General features: G+C 48.7%; 1 protein-coding gene across 3 annotated transcripts in view; it reads left to right on the top strand.

The window, feature by feature from the left end:
- Positions 1 to 14,401: 14,401 nt before the first annotated feature.
- Positions 14,402 to 19,445, top strand: part of ATP6V1C2 (ATPase H+ transporting V1 subunit C2) — a gene marked incomplete at both ends in the record, with an annotated part of 57,619 nt that continues 52,575 nt past the window's right edge. For 2 of the 3 annotated variants that reach the window (XM_080711059.1, XM_080711060.1), the window contains 2 exons: positions 14,423 to 14,551; positions 17,737 to 17,804. In XM_080711059.1, coding sequence (XP_080567185.1) covers positions 14,423 to 14,551; positions 17,737 to 17,804 — 197 coding nt within the window. Of the gene's footprint in view, positions 14,552 to 17,736; positions 17,805 to 19,445 lie in introns of all 3 variants that reach the window. The other variant, XM_080711061.1, reaches the window with a different exon arrangement.

Here is a 19,445-nt window from a genome sequence, read left to right on the forward strand (position 1 = left end):
TCCAAGCTACATCCCTGCGCTATTTTTTATTCTTTATTTTGAAACAGGGTCTCACTAAGTAGCTGAGGCTGTCCGAAAACCGCCATCTTCCCGTCTCAGCCTCCCAAATGCTGGGATGACAAGCATGTGCCACCACGCCTGGCAATTTATTTATTTATTAAAACAGGGTCTCACTAGGTTGCTGAGGCTGGCCCTGAATTTGTGATCCTTCCCTCCCACCCTCTCAAGTAGTGAGATTACAGGTGAGCATTTATTTATTATTTATTTATTGTATTATATAGTTTGGTTTATTCTGCCCTATGAAAATCTTAAGGCTACATTAATGCACTATGCACTGGTATGTCATTAGTGAAATGCAACACTTGTTTTTTTTCCTTTTTTCTTTTTTATATTTTTATTGGTGCTTTATAGTCAGACATCTCAATGGAATACATGATTTGTGAGGATATCCAAGCACACATCATCCAATTAGCCTCTTTCCAATCCCCATCCCATTCCCCCCCTCCCTCGATCCCATGCTTGATTTGATGATTAACTCTGATATATTTGTTTACGTACATCATGCGTTTTAAAGAGATTCCATCTTTCCCCATCCCATCCCCTCTGATTGGTGACCTTAATTGCTCCTCCATGGGGCCCTTTCTTCAACTAGATCTCCTCCTATTACCCATTTCTTCCTAGTTTTTTCATATTAGGAAAAGCATCTGATTTTTTATTTTCTGCGATATTTCTCTGTGTACGCCACATTGCAAGTTCCAATCCCACTCCTGAAGGCCCTGGCACTGGCCTGGCCACCCAGCAGATTCTGATCCTGGCCTCGCTGACTCAGTACTGGACTTGCCTCATGGCAGGCCCCAATCCTGGCCTCGCTGGCCCCAGCACCGGCCTCACCCCTCAGCAGGCTCCGATCCTGGCCTCAGAGGCCCTATCACTGGCCTTGCCTCACTGTAGGCTCCAATCCCGGTCTCGCTGGCCCCAGCACTGGCCTAACCCCCCGGCAGGCTCTGATCCTGGCCTCGGAGGCCCCAACACTGGCCTTGCCTCATGGCAGGCTCCGATCCCAGCCTCACTGGCCCTGGCACTGGCTTAATCCCTCAGCAGGCTCCGATCCTGGCCTCGAAGGCCCCCTGCACCGGCCTTGCCTCAAGGCAGGTTCTGATCCCAGGCTTGGAGGCCCCATAACTGGCCTTGCCTCATGGCAGGTTCTGATCCCGGCCTCGCTGGCTCCAGCACCGGCCTCATCCCTTGGCAGGCTCTGATCCTGGCCTCGGAGGCCCTAGCCCAGGCCTTGCCTCATGGCAGGCTCTGATCCTGGCCTCGCTGGCTCCACCACTGGCCTCACCCCTCGGCAGGCTCTGATCCCGGCCTCACTGGCCCCGGCATCGGCCTCACCCCTCGGCTGCCTCAGGTCCCAGCCTCAGGGGCCCCAGCACCGGCCTTGCCTCACGGCAGTCTCCGATCCCAGCCTTGCTGGCCCCAGCACTGGCCTAATCCCTCGGCAGGCTCTGATCTTGGCCTTGGAGGTCCAAGCACCGGCCTTGCCTCATGGCAGGCTCCAATTCCAGCCTCCCTGGCCCCAGCGCCAGCCTAGTCGCCCAGCAGGCTCCTATCCTGGCCTCAGAGTCCCTGACACCAGCCTTGCTGTGCATCGGGCTCTGGTCCCTGTCACTATGAGCAGGTCGTCTACAGATGTTCCTTTCTCTCTCTCTCTCTCTCTCTCTCTCTCTCTCTCTCTCTCTCTCTCTCTCTCTTTCCTTCTTTCCTTCTTTCTTTTTTTTTGTGGTACTGGGGGTCCTGGAAACCCCTCTATCTCTGGGCTACACTCCCGTAGACCTATCCCTCCCTCTCATTTTTTTTTTTTGAAGATTTAAAGAAGTTTATTAAAAAGATAGAAATACAGAAAATAGAAATACAGAAAATAGTTACAGCCCCATGCCAAAATGTCATGAGGGGGGAGGGTGGCCCGGCCAACTCACCACTCCTCCCCTTTTTTTTTTTTTAAATTTGGAAACAGAGTCTCTTAAGCCAGTGAAGTGAGGCCAGCGCGATCCTCCTGTCTCGGCCTCCCAAGCGCGGGAATTACAAGTGGTGCCACCACGCCCGACTTTTTTTTTTTTTTAAATATGAGAAAGCAGAACATGTCTTTTGCAAAATCTGGGACGCCAAATTCCTAATGGCAATAAATTTTGTCTTCCCTCCAAAGGCAGAGGTCCACAGCTTCTCTTAGGAAAGCAGGCTCCGCTGTTCCATGTGCACCCCGGCCTCCCGCTCTGAGCAGAGGAGCGCGGTGGCCATGGGGGCTGATGACTCCCAGAACACGCAGCGTGTAGGCCCATCCCGCATATGCGGGCTCCCTCTGATACTCTTGCCACTTAGCCTGTTGTCCAGACTTCTCAAGCATGTGTGGCAGGTGCAGTCAGTCCACTCTTGGGGGAGACTTCCTCAAGTGCTCAAGGTGGCCTGGACTGGCTCTGTCTGCCCCTCCAATTTCTACCTTTGGGGCAATTTCTTCAGTAGATAAGATAGGTTGAATCAGGTCTCTGTCTCTCCAAAATAATAGCCTCCACCTCTGTCGCCGGCACTAGCACCCGCACCTCTGCGTGGCCCTGCAGGTGCCAAAGGGTGCTGTCTTTTAAGGAAAACAATTTTTGACTGTAATACTGGCTGGAGGTCTATTTTGCACTTTTTTTTTATTTTTGGTGGTACTGGGGTTCCTGGAAGCCCTTCTACCTCCGGGCTACACTCCCAGACCTCTTTTCACATTTTATATTTGGAAACAGGGTCTCCTAAGCCAGCGCGCGCGGCTGGCTTCGAACCTGCGCGATCCTCCTGTCTCTGCCTCCCAAGCGCGGGGATTACAAGCCTGCGCCACCACACCCGGCTATTTTGCACTTTAAAAGAATTATATGCATACTAAAGAGACCCTGATAAAATTTACAAATACACATCCCCCACCTTCCCCGGCTCCAATACATGCTCTGAGGAAAGGGAAGAGTGTGAGGAGGTCTCGCTCCTGACAACGGGGACAGTTCCGTTTTTCTGTAATTGCATGGCATCCAGTCTAGGCTGAGATTCTGCAGTGATGGGTGGGTAGAGGGACCACTGGAGAGGGTTCAAGGAGACTGGAAACCGGGGCGGCCAGGGCCTTTTTGCTGTGACTGAGATCAGCAAGCACAAGACAGGAACAGGTTTGGCAAGGCGAGGTGCCAGAACGAGAAGGAGTGGCTGGGGGTCTGTCGGTAAGAAGAGGGGCAGTGGGTGGAGCGTGGTGATGCACACTAGTAATCCCAGTACTTGGGAGGCTGAGACAGGAGGATCGCAGGTTCACAGCCAGCCTCAGCAACTAGTCAGGCTCTCTGCAACATAGTAGACCCTGTTTCAAAATAAAGAATGAAAAAAATAGGTCTGGGAGCGTAGCTCAAAAGTAGAGTACTCCTGCACCAAAAAACAAAACAAAACAAAAAAGGTAGCTTTTATTAATACCACACCTTTGCTGATTGCTGAATATAGACTGGTCCTTTGCCATATCCTTTAATTCCTAGGAAAATGTCCTGTCTCAGCCTCCTAATTACTGGGATTACAAGTTAGCACCACCATGCCTGGCTATGATTATCTAAATTTATTAACTTATTTATGGTACTAAGGGTTGAAACCAGGGCACATTTCCTCTGAGCTACATCCCCAGCCCCATTTAATTTTTTAAATTTTGAAACAGTTCTCTAAATTTCTGAGGCTGAGCCGGGCATAGTGGCACATGCTTGTAATCCCAGGATTTGGGAAGCTGAGACCAGAGGATCGCGGTTTGTAGATAGCCTCAGCTACTTAGTGAGGTCCTCTGCAACTCAGTGAGACTTGGTTTCAAAATAAAGAATAAAAAATAGGGCAGGGGGTGTAGCTCGTAGGTCAAATGCCTCTGGGTTCCATCCCCAGACCCGCAAAATAAATAAATAAATATAAATTCTGAGGCTGGCCTCAAACCTGCAATCCTCCTGTCCCTACCTCCCAAGTAGTATGATTACAGGCGTGAGCCATCTTGCACCTGGCTTGAATATATATATATATATATATATATATATATATATATATATATATATTTAAGTGAAATGTAAAAAAATGTGTTTCTTTATTTTGCTAGCCTCATTCAAGTGTCCAATAGGCTAATAGCTTCCATATTGGAGAGTACAGTTTAAAACCTTCCTATGGTATAGAGAACATTCTGAGTGTGTGTGTGTGTGTGTGTGTGTGTGTGTGTGTGTGTGTGTGAAGGAACCGGGACGGGAAGGGCTGGGAGTCAGGGGCATGGACCCCCCTGAAAGGGCTCTGCGCAATGATTGACCAGCAGCATACCATGCTCCAGGAGTCCAGGTACTGTTTTCTAAACACTGCTGTCCACTCCATAGAAACAGGGCACCTTGGAGAAATGGGTGGGGCCGGGCTAGCACGTTGGTCAAGGAACATGCTGTCTTCTACTTGTTCTCAGAAGCTTCAAAATGATAATTCTGTATAGATATAGAATAGACAATGTGCAGGACAACTGTACATTATTTAATACATACTCTACACATATACACACATACATCGCTTCCTTCCTTCCTTCCTTCTTTCCTTTCTTCCTTCCTTCCTTTTTTTATGGTACTGGGGTTCCTGGAAACCCTTCTACCTCAAGGCTACACTCCTAGACCTATTTTTATATTTTTTATTTGGAAACGGGGTCTCTTAAGCCAGCAAGGTTGGCTTTGGACCTGCACGATCCTCCTGTCTCCACCTCCCAAGCCTGGGGATTACAAGCGTGCACCACCACACCCGGCTATTTCTGTATCTTTAGGTTGCTTTTGCAACTTTTCTGTGAGATTGAAATTATATTTAAAAAAAGTTAACAGTCAACATCAGAAAAATCCCCTTTGGCAGGCCTCCAATTAGGAGCCTCTTATAAAGCCACTGGTAAATTGGGCATGGTGGTACCTGCTCGTAATCCCAGCCCCTGGAAGGCAGAGACAGGAGGATAGCAGGTTTGAGGACAGCCTCAGCAAGTAATGAGACTCTCATCAACCTAGTGAGAACCTGTTTCAAAATAAAAATAAAACAGGGCTAGGGGTGTGGCTCAGAGATAGAATGCCTCTGGGTTCCATACTTAGTAATACACACACACACACACAGAAGCCACTGGTATTTAATTCTTTCTCTTTTTCTTTCTTTCTTCCTTTCTTCTTTCTCCTTCCTTCCTTCCTTCCTTCCTTCCTTCCTTCCTTCCTTCCTTCCTTTCCTGCTGTCTTTTCTAGCACAGGACTAGTTAACTTTCCCAGCATGGGTTTATTAACTTTTCAGTTTAACAAACAACATCAAAGGTAGTCTGGTGTGGTGGTGCACACTTGTAATCCCAGTACTTGGGAGGCTGAGACAGGAGGACCACAGGTTCGTGGCCAACCTCAGCTACTTAGTGAGGCCCTCCGCAACTTAGTGAGACCCTGTTTCAAAATAAAGAATAATAATAAAAAAATAGGCCTGGAGGTATAGCTCAGAAGTAGACTGCCCTTGAGTTCAACCCAAGTCCGCTGACCTTAAAAGACTTGTGTCCATTCGTGAGGTGAAGGAGTACAAAAGCCAGGAAGTTGACCACAGGCAGAGAGCTTGTACCTGTTCCTTGGACCGGGAGAGGGAGAGAGAGAGGGAGGCTTCGGTCGTACTTGGGAGGTATGGCCACCAACCGAGCTCCTGATGAGATCCTTAATCTCGCTGAGCTTGTTCCCTCATCTGTGAAATGAGGATCATGGCATTTCTTGAATGTTTACACCTCATTTCTCTGCAGGCCTCACATCCTGCCTGGGGTTTTGGATTGAGACGGGGTCGGGGCGGGTTCCTACACTTGCCGTGCTCTGCTATGGTTGGAAAGCTGTGGCTTATTTATTTATTTATTTATTTATTTATTTATTTATTTTTGGTGGTACTGGGGTGGAACCCAGAGGCTTTCTACCTCCGGGCTATACTCCCAGACCTTTTTTTATATTTTATTTGGAAACAGGGTCTCACTAAGTTGCGGAGAGCCTCACTAAGTAGCTGAGGCTGGCTTTGAACCCGTGCGATCCTCCTGTCTCAGCCTCCCAAGCGCGGGGATTACAAGCGTGCGCCACCACGCCGGCTTGTGGCTTATTTTTGTATAAGCCACTGTGCCTTTCAGATCTAGGGCGGGGAGAAACTTGTTAAGTGAGGAAATAGAAGAGCCTTTTCCTTCAGTGTGTACACTTGGGAAGGTCAATTTAGGGAAACCCTTGGACTTGTTTTTTTCTAACGAAAAAAAAATGACAGTTATCATGAGGGCTGTCCTCAAACCACGAGAGTTTTTAACTAAAAGAGAAAATAGAATAAAGTACTTTGGGCCCTTATAGGAAAGATCCTTTTTAAAGGCATAATCAGAGCGTGTCACCTTTAACACGGAAAACCTTAAAGCGCGTCTGAAAATAGTAGAAGAGTGAGAGGTGCGGGGAACCTGCACTCAGGCTCTTGTACTAAAATGTTCTCTCTTCTGCTCATAACAGACCTACAAAGTGGGCATAACTGTGCACCTGTTTCAGAGGGGAAACTCGAGACACAGCAGGGTTAAGCAGCTTATTCCCAGTGTCTGATTCCAAAGCCTAATCTGTCTCTACAACCCCACATTGACTCTCGTGGGACAATTTCGCTGATATTTCTCCCCCAGCTCAGAGCTGTCCCTCTAGAGAAACTTCTTGTGGGTTCTTCCCAGCAAAACCTAGAAAAATCCACGAGCCCATCAAGATGCAATTATGTCTGTCTGTGCCCCTTTGAAAAGGGCATCCTCCGGCGGCTGTGTATGTGAGGAAATCGAGTCCAGGAGTACGCCACCGGGGAGCGGCCGGGGAGCAACCGAGCAACCGGGCCAGCCTGGTCCTTCTGGTTCCCGAACCTGATGGGACGGTTCCGTCTTGCGCAGACTCTAGCCGGCTCGGTGCGTGACCCGTGCCAACTGCAATAACATTTGGGCACTCTCTAGCCAAGGCCCAATTCATAACACACTAGCGCTGAATTGATACAAGGCGGATGGTATTTGCTCTCTCTGCCTTTATTACCTGGAAGAGATAGTATTCATTATGCCCTGTGTGCTTTGTTTTTAATAACCTGGGGAGTATTTTAAAAGCAGTAATAAAGGGACACACACTTTTAATCTTTTAGTAGCAGATTTCACCAAGCTTTGGGATGTGTGGGGGAGGGTATAGCAAACGGATTGTTTAATGCTACTTTAGGCTAATATATGGCAGAGAAATGTTTTCCTTATTTCCTTATATATTCCATATATATAATTTCCTTATATATTCTTCTAATGTGCCAAGGTAGCAGGTGACACAGCTTTCTCCCCATTTCTATATGTTAAAGTCTAATCTTGCCGGGCGTGGTGGCGCACACTTGTAATCCCCGCGCTTGGGAGGCTGAGACAGGAGGGTCGCACAGGTTCGAAGCCAGCCTCAGCTACTTAGTGAGGCTCTCAGCAACTTAGTGAGACCCTGTTTCCAAATGAAATATAAAATAGGTCTGGGAGTATAGCCCGGAGGTAGAAAGCCTCTGGGTTCCACCCCTAGTGCTACCAAAAAAAAAAGTTTAATCTCACTTTATAGGAAAACTCGAGAAAAAAAACCCGTAGTCAGTACATAACTGAGAAGTACATAGGTGATTGCCTTTGAGAACTGTGATTCAGAAACTACTTGGATATGATAGTCTCTCTCTCTAAGTTGTCTAGCAAGGTGTCTTTATTTGGCTTTGAAATCTGATTTGATTTCTGGGCTATGATACATTGCTGATGACACCGAGTTATCCTTTACTGATAAGACACATTTGATTTTTTTTTTTTTTTTCGGTACTGGAAATGGAACCCAGGGACATTCTACCTCCAAGCTACACCCCCAGCCCTATTTTTTATTCTTTATTTTGAAAAAGGGTCTCACTGAGTTGCAAAGGGCCTCACTAAGTAGTAGCTGAGGCTGTCCATGAACTGCAATTCTCCAGTCTCAGCCTCCCATATGCTGGGATTATAAACATGAGCCACCATGCCTGGCTGATTTTTTTTTTTTTTTAATCTTTAAAAAGTAACCGACAAGGCCGGGCGTGGTGGTGCACACTTGAAATCCCAGCGCCTGGGAGGCTGAGATAGGAGGTTCAAAGCCAGCCTCAGCTACTTAGTGAAGCTCTCAGCAGCTTAGTGAGACCCTGTTTCCAAATAAAGTATAAAATAGGTCTGGGAGTATAGCCCCGAGGTACAAAAGTCCCTGGGTTCCACTCCCAGTACTACACACAAAGTAACCAACAGATGGGGGTTGTGGCTTGTCTGTGGTTCTAGTGCTTAGGAGGCAGATATAGGAGGATTGAACCCAGCAAAGACCTGTGGCCTCTTAGGGACACCGGTGACAAAAAAAAAAAGTCACCAAGAGCAGAATGCCAAACTTTATTATAATACATAATCTCAATCAGCCAAAAAATCTGTATGTGAGAATTTGCATGTTAACAGCGATTGTTCTCAGATCATGGAATTTGGGCTACTTTTATTTTCTTCCCTATACTTTTCTGTTTTCCAAAATCCTTTTTAATGAGTACAGAATCACCTTTATAAGAAGGAAAAAAAAGATTACATGAACAAAGTCAAGCCAGCCCTTCAGTACTAGATATCACCCGTTATAAATCCAGATATTTAACAAGAAACCTCAGGTGTGAAAGACCAGAAAGGTTCTGGGTTTGAGTAGGAAAGCTCTGGAGGAAGACAAGGAACGCTGTAGGTTCTTACTGTTTTCTTTATCAGATGCACAGGCGTTGTTTGTATCCAACTTCTTTCTCTTCTTTTCAGCATTGCGGATTGAACCTCGCGCATACATCTTGAACATATGAGGCAAGTGCCCTACCATTGAGCTACAGCCCAGCTGTGTCTGACTCACTGCACAAAAAACAAACTCTTGGAGGAAAGCAGGATTACAGAAACAATGGGGCCAGAGGCGAGGTTGGAGACACTTCTGTGTTGCCCAACCTCTGGGAAGCTAGGTCATTGGTTTTGTTATTTTTATTTTATTTTATTTTATTTTTATATGGTACTAGGGTTTGAACCCAGGGGCATTCTACCTCAGAGCTACACCCCTAGCCCGATTTATCTTATGTTTGTTTATTTACTTACTTATTTATTTATTTATTTTGTGATACTGGGGGTGAAACCTAGGGGCATTCTACGTCTGAGCTATACCCCCATCCCTATTTTTTATTCTTTATTTTGAAACAGGGTTTCACTGAGTTGCAAAGGGCCTCACTAAGTAGCTGAGGCTGTCCTCAAACCATGATCCTCCTGTCTCAGCCTCCCAAATGCTGGGATTACTAGTGTGAGCCACCACACCCAGCTTATATTTATTTATTTATTGATTGATTAATTGATTGATTGATTGATTTATACTGAAGATGGAACCCAGGGCCATTCTACCTCTGAGCTACACCCCCAGCCCAAATTTTAATTCTTTATTTTGAAACAGGGACTCACTAAGTTGCAGAGAGCCTCACTAAGTAGCTGAGGCTGTGGATGAACTGCCATCCTCCTGTCTCAGCCTCACAAGTACTGGGATTACAAACGTGCACCACCATGTCCGGCTTCCCAGCTCCATTTTATTATTACTATTATTATTTAAAAAAAATTTTTGTGGGTCTGGGGATGGAACCCAGAGGCATTTGACCTCTGAGCTACACCCCCTGGCCAATTTTTTATTCTTTATTTTGAAACAGGGTCTCACTGAGTTGCAAAGGGCCTCACTAAGTAGCTGAGGCTGTCTGCAAACCACGATCCTCCGGTCTCAGCCTCCCGAATGCTGGGATTACAAGTGTGCGCCACCACGCCCGGCTTATTATTATTATTATTAATTTTTTTTTTGGTGGTACTGGGGTTCCTGGAAGCCCTTCTACCTCCGGGCTACACTCCCAGACCTATTTTTACATTTTTTTTTATTTTGAAACAGGGTCTCATAAACCAGCGCGCGCGGCTGGCTTCAAACCTGCGCGATCCTCCTGTCTCTGCCTCCCAAGCGCGGGGATTACAAGCGTGCGCCACCACGCCCGGCTTATTATTTAAAAATTTTAAACAGGGTCTGGTAGGTTGATGGGTCTGACTACTTGCTGACATGTCTGTCCTGGAACCTGTGATCCTCCTGTCTCATCCTCCCAAGGACTGGGATTACAGGTGTGTCCCACTGAGCCCCAGGTCAATGGTTTTGAATGCTGGAGGATCTAAAAATGTTGCCTGCAGGGGCCAGCACGGGTCCCCTGTGAGGGGGGGCCTCCGTGTGGCAGCCTTGCTGGGGAGAGGGGACAGCGGGGAGGACAGGAGCCTCCATCGCCCACAGGAGTGCCACTGGCAGATCTTCCAGTACCCAGTTGCCACTGGGCAGTTGAGGCCACTTCTGTAGGCGCTCCTCCCCTTGTGTATAAATGACGTCTGGCCCCAGAGCTACCATTCTCTTTTCCCTGGCTGGTAAAAAGGGCATGAGTCAAAGTCCAAGATTGACACCACCCCACCTCCAGTGTCCAGCCAGGCCACTCCTTCCCTAGAAGAGCCATCAGCCTCCCTGTGCGCGCCGAGTTTCCTCAGCCCTGGGTTTCAGTGTCCTCCCTCGGAAGGTGTCGCAAGGGCTGACTCAGAGCAGGTGCTGGGAGTTCCAGATCCACGGCGGCCTCCCCGTGTGAGCACGGGGGATGTGAAGCCGCCTCTGGATCTGCGATCTGGATCTGGGCTTCTCATCCCGCCTCAGAGATGTCAAGCCCTTTCCCTCAAGGATTGGAAAGCATTCCCCAAGAATAGATCAATAAGGCTGTTTTTATGTAGTAGGGGGGCCCGTTCTCAGGAAAGCCAGCCGTTCCTTCTCCAGAACCTCCCTCAAAATAACCATGAGGGTTTTGTTGTCTCCCTCCTCCCTCCTTCCTTCCCTCCCTCTTCCTCCCTCCCTTCCTCCCTCCCTCCCTCCCTTCTTTTTTCCCCCTCCCTCCCTCCTTCCCTCCGTCTTCCTACCTCCCTTCTTCCTTCCCTCCCTTTTTCTCCCTCCCTCCCTCCCTCTCTTCCTTCCTTCCTTGGCCTGGGGATAAAACCCAAGGCCTCAAGCATCCTCAGTCCCATGCTCTACCACTGAGCTACACTTCCAACCCTGGCCCTGAAATGATTTTTCTCACAAATCACTGAAAATATTGCCCCCAGAGAAGGAGGCTTTAAATTTCCTACCTTAGACTGGAGAAAATGACATCTCAGGTTTGTTATTGTTTTGCTTTTATCTTGTTTTTAATTAATTAATTAATTAATTTAGGTACTGGGGATTGAGCCCAGGGGCATTCTACCTCCGAGGTACAACCCCAGCCCTATTTTAAAATACTACTACTACTAATTATTATTATTATTTTAATTTGGAAACAGGGTCTCACTGAGTTCAGGAGGGCCTCACTAAATTACTGAGGTTGTTCCTGAAACTGCGATCCTCCTGTCTTAGCCTCCCAAGTACTGAGACTACCAGTCTGTGCCACCACGCCTGGCCTTTTATTTATTTTTATTTATTTATTTATTTATTTATTTATTTATTTATTTATTTATTGGTGGTACTGGGGGTGGAACCCAGAGGCTTTCTACTCCGGGCTATACTCCCAGACCTTTTTTAAAATATTTTATTTGGAAACAGGGTCTCACTAAGTTGCCGAGAGCCTCACTCAGTAGCTGAGGCTGGCTTCGAACCTGTGTGATCCTCCTGTCTCAGCCTCCCAAGCGCGGGGATTACAAGCGTGCGCCACCACGCCCGGCTCTGGCCTTTTATTTTTAATTTGGAACAAGGGTCTCACTAGGTTGATGAGAGTCTTACTACTTGCTGAGAACCTGTGATCCTCCTGTCTCAGCCTCCCATACACTGGGATTACAGCCATGTGCCACCAAGGCCTGGCTTTTGTTTTTAACATTCATAAGTTAACTTCTTGGGAGTCTCTCTTCTGATTTCAGAGAGTACATGGGCTCATATCATGATCCTAGTAGCTTTATTTTTTTGTGGTGCTGGAGGTGGGACCCCCAAATAAGCTTAAGGGCAGATCTAGATAGACCCCACTAGCCACATTGAAATTGTAAGTTTCTTTCTTTCTTTCTTTCTTTCTTTCTTTCTTTCTTTCTTTCTTTCTATGTATTTATCTATTTTGTGATACTGGGGATTGGATCTATGGGCAGTCTACCTCTGAGTTACATCCTCAGCTCTATTTTTACTTGGAAACAGGATTTACTTACTTATAATTATTATGTTTTATTTAGGCTCCTGGGGATTGAATCCAGGACTCACGCTAGGCAAAGGCTCTAACGCTGAGCTACACTGTGAGTCCTATCCTATCTCGGTGGCTTTCAGCCACACTACCGCACACTGGGCAATTCAGAAGGCGGTGGAGTGCGGGGGGGGGGGGTGGCGGTTGCTAAGAAAAAAAGAATCGTTCCTCTCTTAGGTGTGGGCTCCAAAACATCTGTGAACCTGTTGTGTCGCTTTCCACCGGTCAGCCCTGTCGCCCGGGCACGGGCCTGGGAAATACCCCGGGGCAGGCGATTCTTGGAGACCAGTGCCCGGCGGCCTGCGGTGGGGCTGGGAGACCGCCAGGGGCAGCGCGTGGAATCCTCTCCCTGCTTCGGCATCGCTGGACCGGCCTCACTTGCGGTGGTCCTCACCTGCTAAATTGTAGGGCTGGAGACTCGAGACACACCCCCGGGCAGCTCCTGGGACGCAGCCTGCCGGTGCAGTGGCCCCCAAGCACCTCGGAGCCAGGCAGGACCCGCACACCTCTCTGCCCCAGCCCGCCCGGCGCCCAGCACCTGCTCCGCGGGCCTTGAGCGGGAGGGGCGGGGCGTATGCAAATGAGGGAAGGGGCGTGGTCGCTCGGCCCTCGGTATAAAAGGCGGGGCGAACCGTCCGAACCCGTAGAAGTCGCTGCCTCCCGGGAGCCGGCCGTGCGCTCCGGCCGTGCGCGCCTGCCCCGCCGCCGCCCGCAGCCCCGACGGCGCCGCCCGCCCGGTCGCTCCTGGTAAGCACAAGCCGCTGGGCAGGGAGTGCGCGCAGATGCGCCTGGGGACCCGCGGCCCCTGCGCCCGGCCGCACTTGGGCGTGCAGCCCTGGACAGCGCTTTCTCAATGGGAACGCGGGAAGCCGGCGCCCACGCTGGGCAGGTGGCATCTCCCCAGGTGCTGCGCAGGGCCAGTTTGTCCCCAGGCCATTGGCAGGCAAGACGGAAAGGCACTGCGTTGGTGCGCGCAGGGCTGGGAGGCAAGGAGGGAGGCTCAGATTGGAATGAGAGAAAGAGGGGAAAGGGCCCACCGTGGCCTCTGGCTATTCCGAGGTCATCCTCCGGTTTCCCAAGACGGTCGGGGCACTTTGGGGAGAACCCGCCAAGGGGGAAGGTGTGCGGGTGCATGCGAGTCTACTTTGGTGACTCGACCCCAAACACTCACTCTCTCTCTCCACTGAAACTGCTGCTGGCCAGGATCGGCGAATTATGCAGTTCCTCGGAGTGGCACCTTTTGGGTTAAAAAAAAAATACCCCTGCCTTTTTATTTGTATTTTAAAAAGAAAAGTTCTTTTAAAAGTGTATTTTAAAAGACCAACATGGCTAATACGGCTAATACTGAACTCGAGGTTGGCTAGTTAAGATCTGGAATTGTGGATGGGCTGTTGGAAGAATCCCACCCTCGTCCGTTTTCCCCATCAACTGTTTTCTAAGTCCCTGGAGATGCAGTGTGCCTGGCCCCGGTGATTCAGGCCTGAAATGCCAGCACTTGGGAGGCTGGACAAGAGGATCGCAGGTTTGAGGCCAGCCCAACCTCAGCAACTGAGACCCTCAGGGAGCTAGTGAGACCCTGTTTCAAAATTAAAAAAAAAAAAAAAAATGAAGGACTTGGGGTGTAGCTTGGAGTAGAATGCTCCATGGTTCAATCCCCAGTACAGAAAGAAAAAGAAAAAAGATGCAATTTATGAGGAAGGAAAATATCTTCCCAGAAGGCATCCACGGCCAGCCTGCTGCCCCCCACCACCCTGTTTTACGATGGCTGGTTGTGTGCTGGAGGAAGGAGATTGAAAGGAACCAGCCCTCCTTGCTCCAAACCAGTGGAGCCACCAGGGGCAGAGGGCCTGCGGCCCCTGAGGACCCCAGGGCTGACCCAGGGAAGATAAGCACTTGGCTCTGCGCAGACCGGTGTCCTTGGGCTCTAGGATCTGAACTGGAAGGTCAGAGAGGCCCGAGCAGAGAAACAGGAACAGCGGATCCTGGGAGGATTAATTCTGAGGGCAGGGAGTGGTGGGGAACTGGAGACACCTGACACATCTCTCCTCCTGTTTCTGTTTGTGTGCGTTTGTCTTGGTTATGGTCAGTAACTGGATTACAGAAGACTGGAAGCATGGCCGAGTTTTGGTTAATTTCGGCCCCCGGCGATAAGGAAAACTTGCAAGCCCTCGAGAGAATGAATACCGTCACCTCCAAGGCCAACCTGTCCTATAACACCCGATTCGCCATTCCTGATTTCAAGGTAAAATTCCTGCGGAGGAGGAAGGAGGAGTGGGCTGGCTGGCTGGAAGCTGCTGCAGAGAAGCCAAGGAGGAAGATATTTGGACTAAAGCAGGAAGGCTGAGGACCAGCCCCAGGCAGATGATGGACGGGGGGTGCCACGGTCTCCATGGGGCCTCATGCCATGTCCTCAGACTCCTGTGGCACCGGTGGATCTGGAGCCGCAGGAAGGAAGGAGCGAGGTCCTGGGCGCCAGGGCCCAGCAGGCCCTCCGGAGCAGTCCTCGGCTTCCTCCTACGTTGTCGCAAAATCTAAGACCAGCGGCAGAGTTTAGATGTGCTGGCTTGCAGGGCCTCAGCTTCCTTGTCCACTTGTCCCCGGGAGCAAGGCAGGAAATGTGGAATCTTTCTGTTTCTGTTTTTGGGGAGAAGGGTTTAGAGACAACTGGCAGAGGGTTTGGAGATTGCACGAGTGTCTCGGGGCTCTTAGAGTGGAAAACAAACCTTAGATAATACAGACATCAGAGGGGAAAGATAGGTACAATCCTCAGCTGGGCATGGTGGCGCAAGCACTTTATTTATTTATTTGTTTATTTTTATTTTTTTGGTACTGGGGGTGGGACCCAGGGACTTTCTGCCTCCAAGCTACACCGGAGCCCTACCTTTCTTTCCTTCCTTCCTTCCTTCCTTCCTTGCTTGCTTGCTTTTGCAGTACTGGGGATGGAACCCAGGGGCATTCTACCTCAGAGCTACACATCCAGCCCTAAATTTTTAGTCTTTGTATTTTTGAAACCGGGTCTCACTGAGTTGCGAAGGGCCTCACTAAGTAGCTGAGGCTGTCCGTGAACTGCGATCCTCTTGTCTCAGCCTCCCTAATGCTGGGATTACAAGCCTGCGCCAGCACGCCCGGCTCTCCCACAAGCACTTTGCAGGCTAAAATGGGAGGCTCAATGGTTTGAGGCCAGCCTCAGCATTTAAGCAAGATTCTGTGTGTTTCAGAATTTTCAAAAAGGGGGAGGGGAGTTGGGGTGTAATTTGGAAGTAGAACACCTCTGTGTTCAGTTCTCAATACCTCCCCCACCCCCTAAGATATTTACAATCCTTAAAAAAAATGGACCTGGACTGGGGGTGTAGCTCTGCTGGAAAGCACTTACCTAGCATGCTGGAGACCCTAGGTTTGATCCCCAGCACTGTAGACAGACAAGACAGTGGACCAGTGGGGAAGAAGCAGGGACAGGATTTGGGGCTACACGCTGTGGGTGCTGGAGAAATGGCACCAATCACCCGCAGGCCACTTTTCTAGAAAACTGCCCTATAATCCTCTTCCAAACCTCAGTTTACCCCCCAGCCAAAGCTCTGCACTGCCAGGCCCCGACACTGCTGGCGAGGCTGCTGCAGGTGTGAGTGTTGACTGAGTGGCCAGCGCTCCTATACATACGACATCTGGAACCTTCACACCCCCACTGCCAGGCGGGGCAGGCTGGCGGGCTCAGTGATCCTCGGCTGTGGGCTGGCCAGTGGCAGCAGTGGGCTCCGACCCTGGGTCTTGCTGCTTCATCAGCCTCCACTGCTTGTCCAACAACTAACACGGTGCAGGTTAATAACCTAGTCTCCACTTACTGCAGGAGGCATGTGCTAGACACCAGGGGTGCAAAGGTAAATAATGGCTCCCTATCAGAAGTTGCTTACCATTAAGTTAACTTGAAAAGAAGCAGGTTCACTGAAGAGAGATACTCAGACTTTTTTTTTTTTGCGGTGCTGGGGATTGAGCCCAGGGGCATTCTACCTCTGAGTTACACTCCCAGCCCCATTTTTTATTCATTTACTTGAAACGGAGTCTCACTAAGTTGCAGAGGGCCTCACAAGTAGCTGAGGCTTTGTGTGAGTGTGTGCGTGTGGCACTGGGGGTGGAACCCAGGGGCCTTCTACCTCCAGGCTATACTCCCAGACCTATTTTATATTTTGTTTGGAAACAGGGTCTCACTAAGTTGCTGAGAGCCTCACTAAGTAGCTAAGGCTGGCTTCAAAATTGTGCGGTCCTCCTATCTCAATTACTGGGATCACAAGTGTGCGCCACCACGCCCAGCTCAGACTTCTTCATTGGTTAGTTACCTTTTAAAAATGCTTTTGAGTGCTGGGGACTGAACCCAGAGTCTCACTCAGGCTAAGCACGTGCTGTGCCCCTGCATTGCACCCCCAGCCCCCCTTAATTACTCTTTAATGTCTCGCTGGTGCAATCACATGATGGCAAATCTTTTCTTTCTGATCCTATAAAAAGGCCTCTTGGTATAATTTTGGACATGGCCATCAATTCCACACAAAGAAACAGATTATAAATAATCCAAAAAGCAAAGGAACTCTAGGGGATATGCCCAGAAGTGGAGCTTTTTTACTTTTTAATTTTTTTGTTATTGGGGATGGAACCCAGGGGCATTTTACCTCTGAGCTACATCCCTAGCTCCATTTTTTATTCTTTATTTTGAAACAGGGTCTCACTGAGTTACAGAGGGCCTAACTTAGTAGCTGAGGCTGTCCGTGAACCACGATCCTCCTGTCTCAGCCTCCCAAATGCTGGGATTAAAAGTGTGTGCCACCATGCCCAGCAAGATGGAGCTTTTTACCTAGCAGGAACAAAGCCTTGGGTTCCATGTCTAGAACTGGGAGGAAAGAAAGAAAAGAAAGGAAAGAAGGAAGAAAGGGGAGGGAAGAGAGAGGAGAGGAGAAAGATATTTTACCAATGTTGGAGTGAGAGAAAAAAGCTGTTCGTCCCCAGCCAGATCAATTCAGTAACAGCAAAGGAGAACTGAAAGGAATAGTTGGATTGTCTTGGAGAAGAAGTCTTTAAATGGTAACTGTTGGACTTGCTTTCTGCTTTATCTCTCTTTAGCTATGGGGAGTAATCGTGTGAATAGCAGGCTGCCACCCTCAGAGGAAGACCAGCTGAGATCAGGCCATGTAATAATCGTTCTTCCTATGGTAGAGAGATGACAGTTCATCCCATTGGCCCCCAAAAAGGAAGCAGAAGTCCTAAATCCACAGGATTCCCTGTGGGGTCTTCCCCACTTTCCAGTCCAGCTGTTGGGCATGGGGCAGCTACTCATGACGAATCAGGAGTGCCCATAGGCACTGTGGTTGAAATGGCAGCCCCGCACACCTGCCTCTCTACCCGCAAGCACGGGATCCTCTAATTACTTTCTGATCTCTCTAGGTGGGGACCTTGGATTCTCTTGTTGGTCTCTCTGATGAGTTGGGGAAACTCGATACCTTTGCTGAAAGGTAAAATATTTCTTATTTACTCCATACAAGTGGGAATTTGATTTTGTTGTCAGATGACACAGTCTTCTTGCTTTGGCCGAAGCAAAGTCTGGGCTTCTCTCTGCCTGGGCCCAGAGGTCAGCAGATCACTCAGGGAGTCACGTGGGCTGGGGTCCACAGCAGCATGGTAGTTTTGTTTAATGGAGGCCATATTTTTTTTTAAGGGGCTGCCTCCCACATGCACATCGTGTGTGGATGCTAAAACACTTAGGACAATAATCAGTAGAATTCCTCTTAAGGCTTCGACATTTGTTGGCTTTTTCATAATATATGCACAGAGTAAAAATTCCACAGTACATAGAGCATGAAAGTTTTCCTCTGATTTTCTTTTCTATCTCCTTCTTTCCCCATCTTTAGAGGGGTGTGTGTCTGTGTGTGTGTGTGTGTGTGTGTGTGTGTGTGTGTGTGTGTGTTACTGGAGAGTGAACCCAGGGGACATTCTGCCTCTGAGCTACACCCCCAGCCCTATGTTTTAGTTTTATTTTAAAACAGGGCCTGACTAGGTTGATGAGAGTCTCACTACTTGCTGAGGCTGTCCTCGAACCTGCGATCCTCCTGTCTCAGCCTTTCAAGTACAGATGTGTGCCACCACACCGGCCTGCACTTTCTTTTTAATACACGTACCCTCGTTTATTTGACTGCTCTGTTGTTGGAAGTTCACATCTTTTTCTAGTCTTTCGCTGCAAGCAGCGTGGCGGCTTTTCTCCTTTCTGCACGTGTAGAAGTGGAATACTTTAAAGTGGGAATGCTGGTTCAGAGCACCTGTGTGTGTGCAGTTTTACAGATAATGTCTGTACGACTCCTCCAAGAAGCTGTGCCCATCCACATTCCCAACTGAAAGTGTAAGAAGATACTGTAGAGTCTTTTTCTTTTTTGGTGTGAGAGACTGAACCTGGGAGCATTCTCCTTTAGCCCTATTTTATTTTTTTATTTTGAAACAGGATTTTGCTAAGTTTGCTCAGGATCTTGCTAAGTTGCTGAGACTGGCTTCAAACCTCCTATCCTGTCTTAGTCTCCTAAATACTGGGATTACAGGCATGCGCTACCATACCTGGCCACTACCGAGTCTTAAAATAATATTTAAAAAAAATTATTAGAGCCGGGCGTGGTGGCTCACGCTTGTAATCCCCGCGCTTGGGAGGCAGAGACAGGAGGATCGCGCAGGTTCGAAGCCAGCCTCAGCTACTTAGTGAGGCTCTCGGCAACTTAGTGAGACCTTGTTTCCAAATAAAATATAAAATAGGTCTGGGAGTATAGCCTGGAGGTAGAAAGCCTCTGGGTTCCACCCCCAGTACCACCAAAAATAAAAATAAAAAAAATTATTAGAAATTTATATATAATAATTAGGAAAAGCAGGTGTGGTGATGCACGCTTGTAATCCCAGTACTTGCGATCCCAGTTGGATTACAGCTAACCTCAGCAATTTGTGAAGCCCTCCGCAACTTAGTGAGACTCTGTTTCAAAATAAAGAATAGAAAAATAGGGCTGGGGGTGTAGCTCGGAGGTAGAATGCCCCTGGGTCCAATCCCCGGTTCTGAAAAAAAATTAGGAAACATTTATAGTTCATAGAAGTGAAAATGAAATCACTCACGATTATGCTCT

The sequence above is a fragment of the Muscardinus avellanarius genome (assembly GCF_963383645.1).
Source record: "Muscardinus avellanarius genome assembly, chromosome: 15".
Classification (NCBI taxonomy): Eukaryota; Metazoa; Chordata; class Mammalia; order Rodentia; family Gliridae; genus Muscardinus; species Muscardinus avellanarius.